The sequence below is a fragment of the Rhinolophus ferrumequinum genome, chromosome 6 (genome assembly GCF_004115265.2).
Source record: "Rhinolophus ferrumequinum isolate MPI-CBG mRhiFer1 chromosome 6, mRhiFer1_v1.p, whole genome shotgun sequence".
NCBI classification, from domain to species: Eukaryota; Metazoa; Chordata; class Mammalia; order Chiroptera; family Rhinolophidae; genus Rhinolophus; species Rhinolophus ferrumequinum.
In genome coordinates, this window is record NC_046289.1 from 12,786,996 (window position 1) to 12,809,301 (window position 22,306).

A 22,306-nucleotide genomic window follows, 5' to 3' on the forward strand; every position below is an offset into this window, starting at 1 on the left:
AGAGCAGTTTTTTTAGTGGTGGGAGTTGTAGCCAGGTTGAAGAGGGTCCACAAATGAATGGCAACAAATGTTACCTGCCATTTCAAGATGTTGTGACAAAGGAGATAGGGTAGTACTAGAAAGGGAAAGGTTTAGAGGGACTATGATTTCTAAAAAAGAGAGAGAATATGGGGGGGGGTAAGGGGGTAGGGGGAAGAGAGAGAGGAAGCGAGAGAGGGAGGTGGGGAAGGGGGGGGAGAGAGAGAGAGAGAGAGAGAGAGAGAGAGAGAGAGAGAGAGAGAGAGAGAGAGAGAGAGAGAGAGAGAGCGCGCCTGAGCGGCCCTAGGAGAGAAAGAAATGGAAGCTGTTAGATCCGAGCAGGTGCGGGGCAGGGGGCAGTGACAGTGGTGAGGTGATGGGGCCCATAGAAACTTGAGTTTCAAACACTGTACAGGGGTCTTTTCTCTGATTTAAATAGGGGGGAAAATTCTTTCTTCCTAAAATCTATCTAAGTCTGGCCTTTTCTTCCCTCAAATAACATGGTTGCTTTCTCCAAGGGTTTTTATCCTTTACATTTTACCTACCAATTACTCTTTATTAGTCAGGATTCAGTAAGGGAAAGGATCACATTGAAAGAAATATTAGTCTCCAAGGATTATAAATTAATCTTTGTTTAATCTTTATTCTTTAATCTCAAGAATTTGGCTTTGATATCAAGGAAGTAAAATGACAGCATCTCTCAAAAATGTTAAGTTTTTGTTTCGCCAAAAATAGGACTAATGCCATCTATATGGAAGGATATAAAACTGCAGTTATTTTCAAATTACTAAATATTATTTTTCCCCTAATATTTGAGCCTGGATAACCATTTTGAAACTCTGGAACATATCCATGGATCATTCCAATTTACCTATTCCTGAGAATTTAAAACAATCCAGTAAAGGCTTTTTACCCAGACTCAATTTCTGGGTTCATTATTTTCCAAGGTTGAGTCCTACCACCATATTTTAAAATCTTTTTTTTCTGACTGCTTAAACTCAGTCCCAGTTGAAAGCTTTTGACGGAAATCCCTCATACTAATAAAAAGTTGGTGGTGGAAACTACATTAAAAGGGTAGTGATGTATTATCTTTATTAATTTTTCTATCTTTAGGTCATAACTTACATCCTGATGGGTGCTCTGATCCTGGGAAATACAGTTCAGAAATGTAACAGAACAATTAGTACCATAGGGGACTAGTTCAGATGTGACCCACTTGGGAAGGAAGAACTTCTAACCTCAGCAGTTATTCAGTTCGGGCAGCTTTCTTGCCATATCTCATTTTCATCAGCTGGAAGCTCAATGGTGTTAATTTTGGCTGAACAATTTGTATATGGATTGGATACCTTTTTAGCCGGTAGAAGACAATTGGTAACCTTCCTATAGAAATGTTGGCACAGAAGCCAGAAGTCATGCAGTGCAGAAATAACTTTGTTACAAAGATGTATGTAACTCCTGACGCACAGAGTTATGTCATCGTTCTGCCTTTAGCCATCCTGACTCACTCTTTGCATTGGTGTTCACATTGAATGAACATAAATTCAAGACAAAAATCTCTCCATATCACCTTAGTAATACTGGCTCATTTATTTTTTTTTTTGTTGCGTTAATATTCCCTTATCACTCACTTTTACTAATGCATATAACATTTGTTTTAAATGATAGTACCTTTATTTACAGAAGAAACACTGAGAGGTGATTTAACATAGTCGGAGCCACACTGCCTGTGTTTAAATCCCAGCTCTGCCACCTTTATAACATTGGGCAAGTTACTTGACTTCTCTGTGCCTCATTTTTCTCATAAGTAAAATGGGAATAATAGCACCTCAGAGGACTGCAGTGGGAATGAGAGGAGTTAGCCACATCGAGTGCGTATAACAGCGCTGGGTGTGTACAACAGCCTCAGTAAATGCTGGCCACGGCTACTAGTTTTTATTTTAAATGAAGAAAATGACTCACATTATAAAATTAGGAAAGTTGATGGTGTGGAGGAAATTTTTGTGAGCTGAACAAACACTAGCAAACCTTGGAGAACCAGGAAGGGTTAAAGCCTAAAGCTCATGAACAACATCTTGGGTTCTAGCCGTGACTGTACCACCAACCAGCAGCACAACTCTCAGCCCTGCCTTCGTCATCTGTGCCATCTATGTATTACTTCCAGCCTTTAACAACCTATACTGACTGAAACTCACTTTCTTTTCTTCTGTCAGCTAAGTAGTACTCTTTATACAAATCTGAACAGAAACAAATAAGTATCTATAAAATAGTTTTCATGAAGTTAAAAAATGAAAGATAACATGGACAGACCCCAAAGTCCAAAATAGGAATTTGAGTGGCCTTGTGTCTTTAACACATTTCCTTGTATGAACACTTTAATGAGAGTTCCTCTAAATATGGAAGAGCCTTTCCAGGATTTTATAATATTGGGAATCTAGCCCGACCTTCTCAGGGCTGATGATAGGTGGGACTCCTGGCCTGTGACTCCATTTCTAAATCTGTTATTCTTATATTAACAATGTGGTATCACATAAATAGCTCCTCAGAAAAAAATCCAAATTGGTGGCATATCATTTCAAATGAAATTAAAATAATGACTTGATTTCTAAGATTACTGTACTTGTTTTATCTGAGGTGCCTGAAATAAAAATTCATGAAAAATAACAGAATTGTGTTTTACACATTGATTTACTTTAAAGCAAAATACATACGAAAATGTATAGCGTCTCCCAAAGCATTTGACATATAGTTTTAAATACAATTTTTAAGTTTCAAATAAAGTTTATAATCAGGATAAATATACACATTTTTAGCCATAAAAGTGCAATTTTAAAGGCAGATTTCAGATCTCTTAATGATAGCTAATGGCAAGCTTAAGGGCATTAAAAATGTGCATCTATAAAAAATTTGAGGAAATTCATGAAAATGTTTTATCACCTTATTAACAAACATCTACCATATAACGTGGGAGAAGCCTTCATGATCTACTTACGAAGGCTGAAATCCTGTCTTTTGTAGCATAAAGTTTTCATAACACATTCTTGTTTAAACTCCCTTATGTCATCTTCATTAATATCAAGGGCAGGTTTGTGCTACATACGCGTATACATAAACACACTACTTTTTCCCATCTATAAATGGCCCATTATAAGAATATATTTAGTCTAAGGAGCAGTCAGAGCATAGCAAAGTGCTGCTTCAACTGTTTAATTAAAAGCTGGGTGTCCACATGGTCTGGAAATGCTGCTGCAGACTTCTGAGCAGCAACGTAACTTCTCTGTAGATCTCCAATCTGTGAGAAGTAGTAGAATAAGACCACAGAATGAAACATGAAAACATGAATAAGGAAGTCAAAACAAGACATAATCTCCACATACTGTAGAAACTCAAAGTGTTCTTAAGGGTAAATTGCTTGATTAGGCTACTTTGGTTTTAAAATTCTTTCACTGAGATAACAATTCAATCTTGAAAAATATATGAGAAAAATAAAATAACCAATTGTATAAATATTTCTGCCCCATTACAGTTGTCTGATTATAAATTCATAAATCTGTGTTTTCTTTTCCTGTCACTGACAGTGTTATAAAAATAAAATAACATTTGCATGCTAAAACAGCCCTGAGTAGTTTTGGAAAGCCTGAGGACAGCTCTTTGTAATGTACTACAAAGACGTATTTTGATTAGGATATTATCTTATAAATAGAAATTCAAGCAAAAACTATGGTATTTAAGATACGAAAGCATGCTCTGGGAGGTTTTAAATGGTGCAAGCACATTAATGTTGGAAAAATATTTGGTTTTAAAAGTTTATAAAGGGTGTCCCTGATTTTCAATAAATTATGTGTTAAAATCCAATCCTAAAGAAAAACACACAGTATCTGAATCCATATGAATGTATCTGGATTCACGTATACATTTCTAAAGAGAGCACTTTTCAGTGTGTGTGCACACACAGAAAATCTAGATAATTCTGGTCTTTTTTTCTAACACGCATATGTGTTAAAAAACATAAGAGCATTTCTTTTTTAAATCAGAATATTTCTTTTCAACATAGTATTTTCTCTAAAGGAAGGATAGCCTTTTGCTTAAAGAAATCTCTCATTTGAGTTATATATTCTTAAAATGGGATAATCTTCCTGAAAGAAAGTAATCAAGCCTTCTTTGCGGTTTACCTATGTGGCAGCACACTACACTGGAAAACACTTTGGCATCACTGGGAGCCGGGTATGGATTCCCAACTTGCGGCTGCCACATGTCTCTAGAAAGTCTTTTAAGTTCCATAGATAAGGTTTGGGTTCCTCTAGAACGGAAGTGGCAACGAAGGACAGGTTTTTATCTGTTTTATTCACTGCTAACATCTTCCGTACCTACAACAGTACCTGGTATATAGCACAGGCTCAATAAACAAAACATCAGGTATATGACAAAATGAGTAAGGAAGGTAAGGGATACCTACAGTGCAGGGTTGTTGGGAGACCTAGAGAAAGTGTAGAGCACCTGGAACAGTCTCTGGCTCTTAACAAGCACTCAAAAATTACAATTTAGGAATGACAGCTTATCTTATTTTCAAAACAGAAATGAGTGCAGATGGTTTCATGTTCATGCTATGAAAAATGACATATTTTTATAATGTCTTTTGGTCTATACAGAAAGAGTCTTTACATCAGCAAACATTTTTAGCCATTTCCTTATCCTCAAAACTTACCTTCCACGTTAAAGGAAGGTTTCTAAGCAAAACTTAGTTATTAGATGCCTTTTCTTTGTTTTCTTCTTATTATTAAAAATGGCACATGATTTGTATTAGCTCTTGGATATTAATTGTCTTTAACACAATATTAACAGTTGCATTTGCTCCATATTGTTTATAGCTAAAATAGCTTTCACTAATATCCTTAATTTTACAGCAGTCGTGCCAGAGACTTGGTGGCAATGATTCATAAATAATATATACAGGAGTTCCTTGATGTAAAAGTCAATTACTAAATCGTCCCCAAACCAAGAGTTATTTAATGAATATTTTTTCAATGACTAAATGTCATATTTTAAAACATAAAATAATTATTCTGCACTCTATGATGGTCAAATGATGAATGAAGCAGACCAGATGATAAATTGATAAAGAGTGAGAATACCTTATCAGAGACTGTTGCAAAATTAAAATGAGGCTCGTACATATGGGGTGCTAAAGATGACGCAGTTTGTAACAGTGCTCTTGCCTGTGGAAAAAAAAGAAAAGAAAAACTAAAGGTATATAAGCATGTATCAGCACTATATTGGTAATTTTTCTTTCTTCTTTTTTTTGGTAAAAGAATTCTTTACCCAGGATAGGACCTTAAAATACATGATCCTGTGATGAAAACAGATGACATTCCTCATGAAATACAACTTACTGCTATACAACTCCTTATATATTGCCAAAGTTATATTAATAATAAAATGCTTCAAAATACGGAGAAAATAAGAGAATTGAAAACAGAATAGACTTAATTATTTGAGAACCACTGTTCTTTTAAAGTTTATACCTCAATATGACATAGAACTCAAAATATAATCCTCCCCATACTAAAAAAAAGTCCTATTAATCTAGTTTTTGTTGCTGTTGATTGCTTTAGTGGGGTTCTAAGTATCTGTTTTGTAATGCAACAAGAAAAACAACCAAACAACCACAGTAAATTTCAAAGCCTGAAGTTCTATGCTGGATGACAGTGAGCAAACATTTATTATACTCCTGACCTGAAAATGACAATTGAATGCAACTGAAAATGACAAGCTTTCTGTTCTGTAAAGTACACAAACAAAGAAAATCCACATTATTCTTCTGGCCCTGTAGGCGCAAGGGATCAGACGTTGCAGGGACCACTGAGTGACAGGAGATGGTCTCACAGTCACTGTGAAGACCACAAATTCAGCATTCCAAGCTGCAGAATGACCTTTCAACTTGTAGCTAAACCCAAACCCTCTATCCATGACCCTGAAGACAAATTCATGCATCTTCTTTTTAATGGAAAATAAAATGACAGTTCATGTAGGATGGTGTGTTATGATTAGCTATTTTCTTTTTAAGTTGAGGTAAAATTAATAATAAAATGGAGTGAATATCATGAAACCTTTCCCCACGACATTTCAAATCAATTGTATACTAGAGAAACTACAATAAGAGGGAAGGAAAATCACCAATATAGGAACAAAGAAAATCACAAAAAGCAGTTGCTTCCTATGGACATAGGTACAGTTCCATCAAAGAACAAGTTCCCATTTTGGAGTAGTTTTTGTTTATAAAATACAAATCCATCTTTGTATTTTATACATTTACTTTGGGGGCCATATCCAATGATGTTTCTTTCCTTGTTTTGTTAAAAGGTTATCGTTGTGCTGAAGAGAACAGGTTGGAGGTCAACGTCCTGGCTTGCCCTTCATTACGTCTGTGACTTTGGGAACTTACTGATCTGCCTTGAGTCTCTGTTTATTGTATATTTAGCATCTTAAAAATTTGTTATAATAATAACAATACAATTTATTAAGCGTCTCCCATGTATTCAATACTATGCTCCTGCTGTGCTAAGTGCTTTACATGTATGATCTGCTGATCCTCACAAAACACCTTCGGGTACTGTTATTACCCAATTTTATATATCATCTGTTCATTTCACAGATATTGACTGAGCACCTACCATGGGCCCAGCACTGTATTTGGAGCTGAAATAGAGCAGTTAGAAGACAGAGAAAGTAGGTCCCTACTTTCAAGCTGCTGACATTCTTCATACACACGTGAAAATATCTGATAAAATGGTAAGTGCTATGAAGAAAAAAGTAAAAGGTAGTAGTTGTTATCGAGCCTGAAGTCACCTTTAGACTGGTGTTTGAGATGCCCTTTCTAAGGAATGGCAATTAAGCTAATGCCTCAATGAAAAAAAAAAGTCATTGCAGGATCTGAAAGAACTTTCCAAAGACTATAAAGTAAGAACAGGCACTGCATATTTGCAGAGCAGCAAGATAGCTAATGTGTCTCAGTCAGTAGGAAAGGAGTACATTCCCATTATCTGCAGGTAATATGTTCCAAGATCCCCGGTGGATGCCTGAAACCTTGGAAAGTACTGAACCCTATATGTACTATGTTTTTCCTATACATATATACCTCCAATAAAGTTTAATTTATAAATTAGGCACGCCAAGTGATTAACAACAATTACTAATAGTAAAATAGAACAATTATGACAATATACTATAATAAAACTTATGTAAATGTGGTCTCCCTCTTTGATAATCAATCTGATAACTGAGACAGCTACTAAGTGACTAATATGCAGCGAGGATACGCTAGATCGGATGATTCACGCTCCAGGCAGGAAGGAGTGGGACAGCGAAAGATTTCATCATGCTACTCAGGACGGTGCACAATTTAAAATTTATGAACTGCTGATTTCTGGAATTTTCCATTTAATATTTTAGAACTATGGTTGACTGCAGATAACTGAAACTGAGGAAAGTGAAACTGTGAACAAGTGGGGGACTACCGTAGTGGCAAAAGATGTGGTCTGAGAGGGAACCAGAGGCCGGATTACATGGGGCCTTGTAGGCCAAGCTTTGAAGTCAGGATTTTATTCCAAGTGAAAAGAGAAAGCCTTTGGAGGATGCTAAGCGAAGCAGTAATAAAATAATCTTATTTTATATAAAAAAAAGTCCCTTTGGCTGTTCTGAGGAGGATATATTACAGGGTACACTTACTTGCTGACAGAAGTGGGAACAAAATCCCAGCAAGGAGACTCTTGCAGTAGTCCAGGCAGGAGATGCGAGCAATTTGGAGAAGGGTGACAGGGGAGGAGGAAAGGGGCCAGGTCCAGGATGTGGCTTGGAGGTAGAACGGACAGGGCTTCCCAAACACGATGGGGATGTGGAGTGGCAGGGAGGGGCAGTAGGAAAAGGGAGGTATTAGGGGTGGCTCCCAGGATTTCGGCTTGAGCAGCTAGATGGTGAACGGAGGAATAGTTCACTATGGTAGAGAAGACTGGGGAGGTGCAGATTTGTCCTAATGAAATCAAGAGCTCTATTTTGGCTACAGTAAGGTGAAGTAACTTGTCCAAGGTCACTACTACATGACAGAGCTGGGATTCAAACCCAGGATGGCCAGACTTTGGAGCTTACATTAAATTCTAACAAGTAAGGAGGCTACACATGACAGCTTTGCTGTGAAGAAAGCAGACCGTCCACCGAGCCACTGACCTGCTCCACGTGGCCCTTCCGCATCTCCAGCACGGCCAGGTTGTTGTAGGCCTCGGCGTGGTTGTTGTTGTTGACCAGGGCCAGAATGAAGCACTGAAGGGCCAAATTCATATCTCCTATTCCCTAGAGAAGAAAAACACATATCCACATACACAAATCCACGTGTTTACTCCTGCCATTTCATCCCATCTTTCTTCATAGAAGTCTTTCCTGCTATCATAGGAAAAGCAAAAATACCAATCATATGAGTCAAGTGTGAATTGTATGTTAAGAGGATTTAACCTGGGAATATAAAATGAGTTATGGTGACTTCTAGAAATCTCCAAATTGCTACGTAAGACTGTGAAACCAAATCGGGATTGATAATACCTGAAAATGTCTTCAACCCAACTTGTGGCCACCTTTTTCTATAACAGAAATTACATTAGAGAAACAACATACCACAGCTACATGTCCCAAGTTGTACCAGACATCAGCTGCCTCTTCCTCGTTTTCAGCCAGAGAAAGGGCACGTTCAAATGAGGTCAGAGTCATGTCATACTGCTGGGCATAGAAGCAACAGAGCCCCAGATTGTTAAAAAGCTGGCAGTTGTAAACACCCATCTGCAGGAGACGCCTTTTTGAAAAAGAACATACATGTTGTGGTGTCAGACCAACAGTATAAATCTCAAGACATATATGTCTTTTACGAAGTTAGAAATAAATTCATTTTATAATTTTTAAACCCCCCAAGAATATAAATAGAAAGTATTAGAGTAAATGAAAAAAATGTTAAAGCAAATACAAAAGCAGGTCTTTTTAATGATGCTAGTCATGGAAATGTGTCCAGAGGCAAACTTACAACTTATGCACGTTTTCTCCCCCAAAAACATTGGTAGGAAACCAAAATAAGAAGTAAATAGTCACACATTCTGGCTTCATAAAGCTTTGGTGCCCATAGATAAATTCCTAAGACCTTCTCATCTAATTTGGAGACTGTGTTGAGTGTTCACCTCCAAGCTTTCAGCTGAGTTGGATCCTGTTTTTGGTTATGTGAATTTTGTAGGTGAGCTGCATCTACTGACCTCCAATGGGATTCCACCAGGGAAGATAAGACCACCAGTGGACCCCCATGTTATCCACTTAGCTTTCATGCTACAGCTCAAGAAGCCCGTTTTGTTTCTATGAATCATTAACCCCAAAGGACAAAGGATAAGAGAGTTCAAATAAGCAAATGAAAATCCACCCCCAGCTGCCCTGAGGAACTCATGAGCCACTTTGGGGATGGGGGAGTAGAATCACAGCTGCATGTGACAAGATGGCATTCGTATTATCATGTTTTATGCATCCAACATAAGTATGGAAAGAACTCTTGTCAGTTGCCAGTTATCTCCTTGTTTATAACCTAAGTGCTGACGAGGAAATCAAAATTTAAATATTAATCTCAGAAACCATCCCTCGGATAAAATAAGTATGTGCTTAAAAGAGAACAGAATTTATTTAAATCGAAAAGCATTTTGGACGAGAGCTGACAATACTGCACAAAACAGGGAATCCTGGCTCAGGTTCTCATCAGGGCTCAGAACCTGGGGCCCACTGCTCTTTGCCCACTGCTGTTTGCAAATCTCATCACTATTTCACTTTCAGGGTCTTTCTATTATAGACAGTGGTGTTAATGAAGCCAGTGACGGTGAGAGGCGCTTCCAGGAACTATCAAACTGTTGTTGGGTGATGGCAAAATGGCTACTTCAGACCATGACATGGGGTTAAAAACTCAGTTGGTTATCCAGGTGTGTTTCTACAAGATGCCAAATATCTGTGCATTTCCAAATTATTACAAGTCACTTTAACACTCATAAAAGATCTAGGTGTTTGAATTTTTAGTCTCATATATAGATATAGCCTATGCATTATTTCTCTACATTTTCATTCCACCATTATTATTGTTTCATCAATATTTTACAGGAAAGTAGTTCTAAAAATGGAAGGTAAAGCACACCTGTAAAACCGGAGAGCTATTTCTGGTTGATCAGAATAAAAGTGGTTACTTCCAATGCATGCAATGGCTTCTATGTGAGTATTGTCCTGTTTCAAAACTTCTTTGTAGTATTTGGCTGCTGATGAAATATTGTTCATTTCCTATTCTCCATCAAGACAGAAGAGCAGTACTTTATTAATATTGCCAAGAAATTATTTTTGTTCTTACTGGTTTACATTCTTCCATTCAATAAATATTTAATAAGAGGCTAGTATGTGTCAGACTGTTCTAGGCCCTGGGGACATACTATGAACAAAAGCATAAAGTTAACACTATCTTCAAGGAGGGTACATCTGGTAGGGAAGAGAAACGAACAAATATGTACTATAAAGTCGGGCAAGGATAAGTGTTGTACAGAAAAACAGAGCAGGGTATTCAGAGAGAGAGGGTGCTGCTTCCGAAGGGGTTTTGGAGGAGATGACTCGTGAACAGAGGCTGGACTTGAGACATGAGCACAAGTGGGGAAGCGAAATCTGGACAGAGGGAACAACAACTGTAAAAGCCTGAGGTGGGAATGCACTTGTCACGTGTGAAGAGCCACACAAAAGCCAGTGAGGCTGCAGAGAGGGAGACAGGCACAAAAGGAGATCTGAGAGGTAGCCAGGTGCTTTGTTCATCATGGCAAGAACTTCAGGTGTTTTCCCCAAGTTGAGGGAAAGCCATTAGAGATCAGAGCAGAGGAATCACGTGATTCTAGTTACATTTTTAAAGAATAACTTGATGGTTACACACAGGATACACCGAAGTGGGGAAGAATGGAGCAGAAAGACCTGGAGTCTCCCTGATAATCACAACTAAATGTATTTAATGTTATTAATGAATGTTATATCTTTCAAGATCATCTTCAAGGCCAGTTCACGCTCCATATCCCTCATGGAAATTTCCCCAGTGCCCTCAGTTCATATAACTCTCTTCTGTTTCTCAACTTTCATGACACTTATTGTGTGAATCATTCACTCCTTAGCATATGAAGACTCACATTTTTGTTAGACTTTAATTATAACATATTTTATCAAATCTACGAGACACCACCAACTGTAAGAAGTATGACACTATGCTTTTTATCACACAGAAATTTTTTTTACCTCCAAGGACTCAATATTTTTTTTTTTGGAGGACTTTATTATTTTTAGAGCAATTTTAGGTTCACAGCAAAATTGAGGGGACAGTATGGAGATTAATGCATTTCGTTATTCAATATCAAAAAAATATAGCCACTAATATTATCAACAATCTCATCAATATTAGTATTATGAAAATAGTTTTGATCTGTGGACTCCTTGAAAGGGGTCTCCAGGACCCCCAGGAATCTCTGGATCACACTTTCAGAAATGTTGATATTAGAATGATATTTGGGGCCTTTCTTCCTGTCTCAGCCAGTGTGGGTCTCTTTGGTGGTAGAATTTGCCCAAATTGGTGTCAGACATTATCGTAAAGCTGAAGTTATTAGGCAGTAGGTAGGATATCTCAATATCCTTTTCATGGAACATGACTATAAAATTTATAAGAATAAGCAAAAGTCCACAATGGCCAAGACATTCCTGATGAAGATGAACAAAGTGCCCTCCCAAATAGTAAGTTTTATAAGACTACAGTAATTAAGATGGTCTAATATTGGTATAAGGTTAGACAAATAGAACAACGGAACAGAAGGCCCCAAAACGTACCTACCATATATAGAAAGAAATTTATATTTGAAATTATAGACTTTGGGAAAGGATCAGTAAATGTACTGGGACAGCTAGCTATCTATAGGGAAGACTAACTTAACTCTCTATGTCATACCATTTTCTATACTTTTCCATAGGTTTAAAAACTCAGCTTGGCTAAATGTATACACTAAAGTATCTTATTCTGTTGGTGAAGCACAGACCAACCATCATAGTTTTATAAATTGTTCTCCTTGCTAGGACCCCAAAGGGAAATGGGCTTACTTAAGAAGCACAGTCTTAATTTTATGTCAATTTTTTTAATACTATGAACCTCACCTCATAGATCCTGGCAATTCCACAAAGTAGGGTTACTTCTCCTGGAAACTTATCTAAGCCTTGTTTGAAAAGATTTAAAGCAGTCACAGGTTGATCCAATGAGATGTAAACCTAAAACCAAGATACAATGCAGTAAAAGTACCGGTTCTTAAAATAATGTAGTATCTTTTATGACAAGTTTATAATAATTGTTTAGTAACAAAAATCATCTCCTAGATATTACAGTAAAATTTCTTCAAATCGTTTAGGATTAATTTCCAATAATGATGTTATGGTTTTATCTCCACATGTTGTATATGAAGTATTCATTTATTTATTTCTTCAACAAATGCTTATTTTCAGCTTACTATTGTCAGAGAAACTAAGCAGTAACTAGACAAGAAAGGATCAAGGGACAATCTTTTTAGGATAGAACAGACATGAATGAGTATGTCTACTGACTGGCACTAAGGAATCAATTATGAGATTGAAGTCGCAGATGCAGGAGAAAGAGGGGATGACCCATGGAACAAGGTCTGAGAAAGAGCAGCAGGAGAGAGCTTGTGAAAAGGATGGTTTTGGAAAAGAACCTCCCGAAAAAGAGGGGAAACAGATTTGTGAGGTGTGGCGTCAGGGAGTTGAGGGAGTTAGCACTTGATGGCTTCCACTTAATTAGCAATTAGGACATTTGAATGAATAACCCATATACCTAAGAAGAATCTCTAAAATAGAGAATTATTTTATGTATAGAAACATAAGATTATGACATTTTTTCTTCATGATCATGGATCCTCTATTTCTTCCTAAACAGCTAGATTGTGCTTTGAAGAATGGCTCAAATGGATACACAGAAAATTGTTTACAGTGTTTATTGCTAAAGTGTAAGATTAGAGGGAGAGGTATGGGTGAAAACTTTTCCATTTTTATCTTATATGCTTCTAAACTGTTTTTAAAGATACAACAAATAATATGATTTAATATGCTAAGTAATATAAAATATTTGATAATTTTTTAAATTAACCATCTAAAATTTTAAGACACAATGTTGTTTCTAAAATCTGCTTGATCTCTATTATTTAGCAATCATTCCTTAACATATTGAAGAAAATAAGTAAATTTTACCTCTATACAGTTATGTAAGCAATAAGGAATTTAAACAAATCTATTTATGGAAAAATAGGTCAAACCATGAATTTAACAATAGTTAAAATTGAAAGTACATTTTTTTTAGCCATATGACAGGTAATTATCAACTAAGATGATACTCAAATAGTGTGGCTTAAATTTTAATTTCAAGCTGTCAGGAAAGTTTAAAAATCTACTGTGATACACTGAAACTTCTTTAAGAATTTAAGTTTAATATATAATGTATAGTAGATAGATTTAGATATCATATAGTTTCAAACATCTTTGAAAACCACTGCACACATACTAAGATGAGCACAGTACAATTAGCACAGATTAGCAAATTATATAGCTTACTTTTCATTTTGTGTCCTTTTAGTATACTCACTTTAATACCGTATTTAGAAAGTAGTAGCCCTTCCTTTTATATCTCATCTTCTTTTTAACCTCCTTTACCACATTTTTTTAATTAAAAAAAATTCTTAAATATACAGAAAGATGATGTCATAACAACCACTTCATCAAATATGTCTTTTAAAGTAGACTTGATGGGGGTTAAGTAACTACCCCAACACTGAAAATTCTGGGTGGCCCCTCACTTCCATAGTGGCTGTGGGTGGCACTAAGAGGCAGTGAGGAGGCTCTGGCATTAGAACATCCTGGGTTTGAATGCTGGCTCGTAAAAGCAAGTGACCCTGAACATCTTACCTTCTTTAAGTCTCCTTTTCCTTAAGAGCAAAGGAAATATTCAAACAGACCAGAGAGGTTGCAATAAGGGTTAAGCTGCATAAAGAACAGACCTGCTGCAATACCTTACACTGAATAGGTGCTCAATAAAGCGGGAACACCGAGTAGGTGCTCAATAAAGGGGAAAGATTGTTTTTGCTATTATGATAGAGCCAAGAAATAAAGGATATAGATTAAAAAAAAATCCTGTTCTCTACAGTCTGCTTAGGTGGGAGACAAGTGTGTTGTAAAAACAAGGGTCTCGCTGGGGCCTATTACCCATGGGGGTGGTTAAGCCTGAGGTATTTTCTTCTGCTTGAATGGGCAATCTTTCAATGGGGTTTTATTATTTGTCATGTAATCAATTTCTCCTGAAATAGTTATTCTCCATATGGTCCCACATTTTCCCTTGCTGAAAAGAAAAATAAGTTAAATCTGAACACATTAACTTGCCAAAATATTCCTAAAGAAACTGGCAACTCTCCCCATGCATTGGCCAGAATTTAAACATTTACTCTGAGAAGACAGATTTCACTCAAATTTAGAATACTTACTTACTTTTGCCAAGTAGAGAAATGTATCTACCATTTCCTGCTGCTTCAGGGCTGATTTAAACTGCTTTTCTGCTTCACGATACATTCTTAACCTAAGAACAGCCATTAAAAAAATTAGACATTCAAGTTAAAAATAAATACTACGACATTCATGCCATGAAGATATGAATAGAGGCAAATTACATTTATACGAGTAAGCATGTAAAAGAAGGTAATAGCATACACACGTGTTCATATCAACGTGTATATTTATACAGTTTAGCAAAAAGTTGCCTATTTCCCATGTTCACTGTTTTTCTAACCCTGCAATGCTGAGTAAAGAGTCCGTTGGCAGTCTAGTCACAGCAGGACTAATAGCTGCTGGTGAGCCAGGTCACACAGTTCACCACCCAAAGAGCTTACGACCAGCTGGACCTACAGCAAGTGACCTGAATAAATACTTAAGAGTCTCTACTTTACTGGAACAATTAAAGGATGGCATTTCTTGGAAACCGTCTTCTGCTGAGACAAAACCCCATTTTTAAAGCCGTTCTTAATCAATGTTGATGAAAGCAGTATTTGCCACTTGAGGATACAGCTATACCCTTTTATTATTCTAGAAACATTTTCTTTTCCTTCTTTAGTATCTGCCACTGACTGTCCTAGTCCACAAATCTGAGATTTGTTCCTTGTGTAACTGTAAGTGTCCTGATCTCAGCACCTATCTCCTTTGCCCAGAGAACGTTCTGTCACCACTAAATCAATCACTAAAGGACACTTCAGCCTTTCCTTCACAGATCTGTTGGGCTTTCTCATAACTCCTCCACCACAGCCACCTAAGAGCTACTTGGGCACTTTATAATAATGCTTTTCTTTTGTGAAATAAAGTCAGGACAATACACAGTATGTTCCACTGTGCTACTTTCATTTAAAGGCTTGAAAAAAAAATCTTTGATCATTTTTCTAACCTAAGCCTCAAGCATTGGTGTGGCTGTACCCAAATAGCAGTTAGAAGAAATGGGATTAAGAAGATTAAAAGTGATTTAAAAAAAACACAACAAAACTGGCCTAAAGTTAGAGGATGTGTGATATGGCAGAAGCCTACACCTCTTCAAAGGTCCCACAACTTTTATAAGGAGTATTTACAAAATGTTATCAAAGAACTCTAAAAGTTCTGTAAAACAGCATATTTATATACATAACTGCAACTGAATATGCAAGTCTTAAACACATGGCTGAAGTTCAGTCACTGAATTCCATGAATACCTAATTATTCACGAGTGTCTATACATTTTTATCTAATAAATTGTCTCTTCCAAAAATGATTTAAAAGGGACTACAACCTTCCGTCACCATATATTTGATCCCTTTTACCCTCATCTACCACCCTCCTCCCCCCTTACCCAACAATTGTCACCCCAATAAAATTTAATTAAAAAATAAAAATAAAAATAAAAAACTAAAAGAGACTACAACAAAAAGACATATATATATTAAGAACATGAAAACAGAAATAGATTTTCTTAAAACCTTGGAGATGGAAGAATAAACAAATTAAAAAACAAACAAGGAAGCAATCAGAGCTATTAAGCTACCTGGAAACCAAAAAAAAAGAAGGAAGGATGGGTCATGTTTTTTATCATTGCATCTTCAAGAGATAATTTCTTCTACTACTATCAAAAAGAAGTTTACCACATGGGTTCTGGTATAAAGAAAACGGAGTGTGTCATATATAAAGAAAGTCTAGGAATAATGAAAACATCAGTCAAGTTCATGAACACAGGCCAATATCAGAGGTAATCCCCATCAACTGCTACCTTTTTCTCTCCAATTTAATTCAATAAACATTGTCAAGCACCCACTGCATGCACATTTCATGAAGGCAAGGAGATGCAAAAACGAAGATAACAACCATGTCCTGAAGACACCAGTAAGGATTGAAATAAAACATGCTCATAAACAAATTTAGTATTATGGCAACGAGAAAAAAAAGTGCCTTGAGAACACAGAGGAAGAGCGAACCAAGATAGTTTCGGGGAAGAAGTGATAGACAAGATTTTGACAGCTAGACAGGGTGAGGTGAGGGAGGAGTAAACTATCAGCATAAGTAAACAGGCAGGAAAGTACGCAGCATGTTAGGGGAATGCTGAGTTGTTTTGGTTTAACCAAAAAGGAGGACACAGTAAGGAATGGGAGAAGGGAGAGATATGGGCAAACATGCAGACAGACTGGGATGAGACCGTGGATGCCACACCGAAATCCAGACTTCACTTTAGAGGTAACGGGGATTAACCAAAGAATCCGACAAGAGTTGTTTCTTCACAACAGTTACTCTGATAGGGGAGGACTAATGGGGCAAAAAAATGGAGGCAGGAAACCCAGAGAAGAAGCTAATGTAACAGTTCAAACAAATGACCCGAAATACCAGAGTGTGATATGGGGCAGGAATGGGTAGTAAGGGAGCAAGTGTGAGAGCTATTGCAGAGGAAGACCCAGTAGAATTAATGATCAGCAGCAAAGAGACAGAAGTCAATTGGGGGCCGCATCAGCTGGTAACGCATCCTTGACCTAGCCACTCGAAGCTAGGAGCTCTTTCTCTGGGTTCCCACTTCAACTGCACTTGCTTCTGTCATAATGGGAACCATGCATATATAGTTGTTTACCGTACTCTCTCTGCATTCGACTATAAACCATTTGAAGAGACTATCTAATAAATACTTGTTACCCCAGTGCTTGGCAGAGTAGCTGCTCATTAAATATTTTACTGAGTGAGTGAATGAATGAATGAATGCTGTATTCATAATAAAGATGAGATGCTATTAAGGAACAGAGAAGAATGATAATTAATATGACAAAATACACTTATCTAAATGCCATCCTATGTGAATGGCAGAAAGAATCCGGGTTGGGCTTATTTTCAAATATTAAAGATTTCTGAAGGTTTTGCTTAGAAGCTCAAGATTTCAAGTTTGTCTTCAGAAATTGTATTCATAAGAGTTCAATGTTATAACAGTCTAAAATTACCTTTTAGCAGAAAACACTTCCTGAATCTAACAGTAGGAAAAAAATACTTTAGAGTTCTACATGAAATATCTAAATGGAAAGTAGTCCTAATTTCAATAGAAGAAAATGCACCCTTTTTTCCCATTTATGTATTTCTTTTCCTCACAGTGTTTGACTGAAAACTAAAATTTATAAGTACTGAAGGATGCTCACAGTAATCCATCTACCTTGTTTTTGAATAGCAAAAGACATTTATCCCTATAAAATATAATTGTTCATTTGTCCCTACTTTTCAAATGCTCCAAGCGCATTTCAATGTCAGGGAACAAGTTTCAGATCGGCTTTACAAGTTGCTGTATAATATTCATAAAATTAATTACAGCATTTCTGATCTCTCAATTAATGTGCTTAAAAATGTGTTTAAACATTAAGTGAATTAATATAAGAATATTCAGATCCTAGAGAAACACTATGGAATTGTGCAAACAGTAAGAGAACGAGCATCAAAAAGCTGAGCTCAAATTCTTGTTCTGCCACTTACTATAGCTACATGAATTCGGGCAAGTCATTTTATCTTTCTGAGGCTCAGTTTTTCTCATCTGGACAAGGGCTAATAATAGTAACTACCTTCAAGGTGCTGTGAGATTTACGTGCGATAACATAACGTGACACTCTATATCGCTTAAGCGCAAAGCACTTTCCCAATGTGAGGCAACAGTGGGAATAAAAAAGCCTTGAGAGCCAAGACGAGCGGAGTGGGAACCAACAGACTCGATTCTAGCCCCAGATCTGTGACGAACAGGTTCCTTACGCACATCACAGCCTCTCTCTGGCCTCAGCTTCCTCATCTGAAAAGGGGTGCTGCACCTGAGGGTCTCCAAGTTTCCCGTTCCCAGTTCTAAAATTCTACTATTCTAAAGGTGTCAGTTGTTAGTGCCACTATGTGTTAATTGCTTTTTCAGTAAGCCAAAGACACAGTTATCATTTCTTCATGAGGAAATCTATCCTCCCTGCAAAAAATAAAAATTCATCAGATTTGACTCTAAAATATGTGGCCACTTCGTCATAAACCCTTCACAAATAATCCAAATTTTACCTGTAGTAACATTTTCCAATCTGCACTTTCCACCACCAGTCCTTGTACTGAGAATGCTCTGTAGAAAGGGCAGCCAAGTCCAAAGCCTTTGAAAACAAGTCATTTTATGTTAGGATTTTCTTTTCTAACAATACACAGAAACAATAAATAATGAAATAAAGCATATAATTAGCATCCATCAAAACATGCATTAGAAATCAGAGAGAAACTCAAGTTGCTCATGTTTCCAGATGGCCCCAACCAATTTTCTCTAAATAATCAGTTCCAGACCAGAGGGCTGACAGCAGCTGAGGAGTAAACACTGATTAAAAAGAAGCAGATGTACAATATATTTGAATACAATTTTAATATACAAGGCACAAAATTGATATTTTAAAAATCCGTAAGTTTTTACCCTCTCCCCACCATTTATTGTCTGTCTAAAGACTCAAAGTGCCTCCAAGCTCAGTGGCAGTCCAGGCTTTGGTGTGTCAGCCAGGTCCTACCACAGGCCCCACTTTAAAATCGAAATGGAAGGAAACAGAAAAAGATCACGTAAGCAGGTAGAAAAGGTTTGGAAAACAGGATCATGAAGAAGAGCAAAAGGAGCTGGGGTACTTGGGTAACTTCCATCTTCAAAAAGCTTCATTTCATTATTCTGACATTACCTTAGATTCCAGTAATTCTAAGGCTCAGACTTTCCTTTGCTGCAGATTGAAAAAAATCTTAATTGCTTTCATATTTTACATGTGTTTATCCCATCTCTCTAATGTCTCCTTGTCTGTTCTTTCTACTGTTTATTCAACATCTGACAAGAAATGACTAAATAGGAATTAAAATTTTATGCAGAGGAAGTGGAAACCATTAGGAGAAAGAGAAAAAAGCAAATCAATCTTTACACAAATGTGAAGTTCATAGAAATTTGCAGCTCATGTAAAGATTTGGTGGCTAAAGACACAGGTTATTGTTAAAAGAGAATTCTGATTTTTTTTAATAATACTTATTAATTATTCCTTCTCTCAAGGTTGAAAAAATTTTTTTCTTTGACGGTGTTAGTATAATCATGATATCCAACAATTCAAAAAAAGTAACTTAGATTTTTGGTTGTTATCTCAGAGTGTATCTCATATTATTGTCCATTTAATATTAACTCTTTTGTGAAATGAATGCCAGAAACATTCCTTGAATCGCCTACTGAAAACTAATAACATTTCTTTGTGTTCCCCATCTTCTCTGGCTTCAGGGGAGACTTCTAAATATGCAAACTATTTACAAAGAAATGGTGCTACCATGCTGGGGTTCTAATAGACTTGAAAAGTCAACATATCAACTTGAAAACTATGGAAATTAAAAACAACACACACACACACACAAAACTTTCATATACATTTTTTTTTCCCCCAAGTCAGAAATAAAAATGGAAGCAAAAAAATGAGGGAAGGGCTGGCCCGGTGGCTCAGGCGGTTGGAGATCTGTGTTCCTAACTCCAAAGGCTGCTGGTTCGATTCCCACATGGGCCAGTGGGCTCTCAACCACATGGTTGCCAGTTTGACTCCCGCAAGGGATGGTGGGCTGCGCCCCCTGCAATTAGCAATGGCAACTGGACCTGGAGCTGAGCTGCGCCCTCCACAACTAAGACTGAAAGGATAACAACTTGAAGCTGAATGGCACCCTCCACAACTAAGATTGAAAGGACAATAACTTGACTTGGAAAAAAGGCCTGGAAGTACACACTGTTCCCCAATAAAATCCTGTTCCCCTTCCCCAATAAAAATCTTAAAAAAAAAAATGAGGGAAAAGTTTAACTTCAATTAGTATTATCTCTGGAAATACTAGAAAAACATTTTTAATCAGCTCAATTCAGGGGTATATTGTAAATATCTGAACATATTCATTTTAACTTAATTTTTATAAAGACGTTTTCCAGCAAGTAGATCCTATTCACTCTCATGTTTAATCTAACGACCTATTTTTCCAAAAAATGTCATTCTAATTTATTTTTACATTTTTTAGTTTTCCAAGGTTAGATTTAGTGCTTATTACAGGCTGCTGATTTGACAACCAGATATGGTCCTAAAACAACTATTCCTGTATAGGATCCCTATATTTGTGCTAAACCCATTTTAATATGAATTGCTGATATAGAATAAAAATGATAAAAAATATATTTTTATGATCATTCTTCATATGAAGACTCAGGCTGCACTAGATAAAACCACTTGCTAGAATTTCAAATGGACCCTAAATTTCCTGAGGACAGGCACCGCTTCTTACGTGTCTCTGTTGTTCTGATAGGTTGCTATGTTGTTAAGAGGCACTCAAGACTTTTTTATTGATTGAATTAATTCTATTCTTTGTTTCTAATATTGAAAGTTACTTAAGTACCAAACAAAACTGTCTTTGTAAAAAGATTTGTATTCACATTTAAAATTTTTTAAGTGGTGAGAGAAAATCTGTATTTCTCTAGTCTTTCCCAATTCTTTAAAATAAATGATTACATACTTATATTTAAGGATATTTCAATAAATTAATCAATCCAGAATCTAGATATTAATAAAGGCTCAGAATGTCATAAATAAAAGCCATAAATTTATAAAAGTCCATAAGCAGAGTTCTCAGTAGATCTGGACAACATAATTTCTGTGAAAATGTCCAACTGAGCATCCCAATGGATTTCCTAATAGTGCTCCAACCACTAATGTTAAAAAAAAGTCATACTTTGAAGCAGCCGGATGGCTCAGTTGGTTAGAGCGCAAGCTCTGAACAAGGTTGACAGTTCGATTCCCACATGGGCTAGTGAGCTGCGCCCTCCACAACTAGATTGAAGACAACGAGCTGCCACTGAGCTTCCAGAGGGGCAGCTGGATGGCTCAGTTGGTTAGAGCATGAGCTCTCAACAAGTTTGCCAGTTCAATTCCACTTGGGCTGGTGGGCTGCGCCCCCTGCAACTAAAGATTGAAAATGGCAAATGGACTTGGAGCTGAGCTGCGCCCTCCACAACTAGATTGAAGGACAACGACTTGGAGCTGGTGGGCCCTGGAGAAACACACTGTTCCCCAATACTCCCCAGTAAAATTTATTTTTAAAAAAAGTTATACTTTCACTATTGTTATAATTGTGACAACTTCAGGATGATGAAATTAAAGAGCATATGGAAATAAAGATTCCAGAATCACCAACCCACATGCCACTTTAGTTTTCTCAATATTGCCCCAAAAAGAGAAGGGAGGAGGGAAGATGTTAAGAACTCAAAGGGAGAGACACAATTTTCCATAGATCAACTTTACTTTTCCTTAACCTTGAACTTTCACTTCATAGTATTCTCTGTAGTAATCTATATAGCATTCTCCATATTTGTCTGTAGACAAATACAGACTCACCAACCCACGCACCACTTTGGTTTTGTCAATATTCCTCCCCCCAACAAATGGAAACAGTATTAAGAACTCAAAGACAAAAATACAGTTTTCCATAGAGATCAATTTGATTTTTTTCTTAACATTTAAATACCATTTTACTGTATTCTTTACATATTGTCTAATATTCTCCACATTTCTGTGAAATTATTTATAAAGAAATTTGGGGGCCACCCAAAGTAACTAGTATAAAAGCACCTCTGATTTCT

At 36.8% G+C, this 22,306-nt stretch overlaps 1 protein-coding gene across 3 annotated transcripts in view; it reads right to left on the reverse strand.

The window, feature by feature from the left end:
* Positions 1 to 275: 275 nt before the first annotated feature.
* The window catches only part of TTC8 (tetratricopeptide repeat domain 8), a 46,221-nt gene continuing 24,190 nt past the window's right edge, over positions 276 to 22,306 (reverse strand). Inside the window, exons 6-13 of one of the 3 annotated variants that reach the window (XM_033109476.1) lie at positions 18,703 to 18,788; positions 14,629 to 14,716; positions 12,241 to 12,351; positions 10,214 to 10,353; positions 8,677 to 8,851; positions 8,236 to 8,358; positions 5,148 to 5,231; positions 276 to 3,307 (exon numbers count right to left, since the gene is read on the reverse strand). In XM_033109476.1, the coding sequence (XP_032965367.1) occupies positions 3,191 to 3,307; positions 5,148 to 5,231; positions 8,236 to 8,358; positions 8,677 to 8,851; positions 10,214 to 10,353; positions 12,241 to 12,351; positions 14,629 to 14,716; positions 18,703 to 18,788 (924 nt within the window). In that variant the 3' untranslated portion in view covers positions 276 to 3,190. The remainder of the gene's footprint in view (positions 3,308 to 5,147; positions 5,232 to 8,235; positions 8,359 to 8,676; positions 8,852 to 10,213; positions 10,354 to 12,240; positions 12,352 to 14,628; positions 14,717 to 18,702; positions 18,789 to 22,306) is intronic. The other 2 variants (XM_033109474.1, XM_033109475.1) reach the window with 2 other exon arrangements.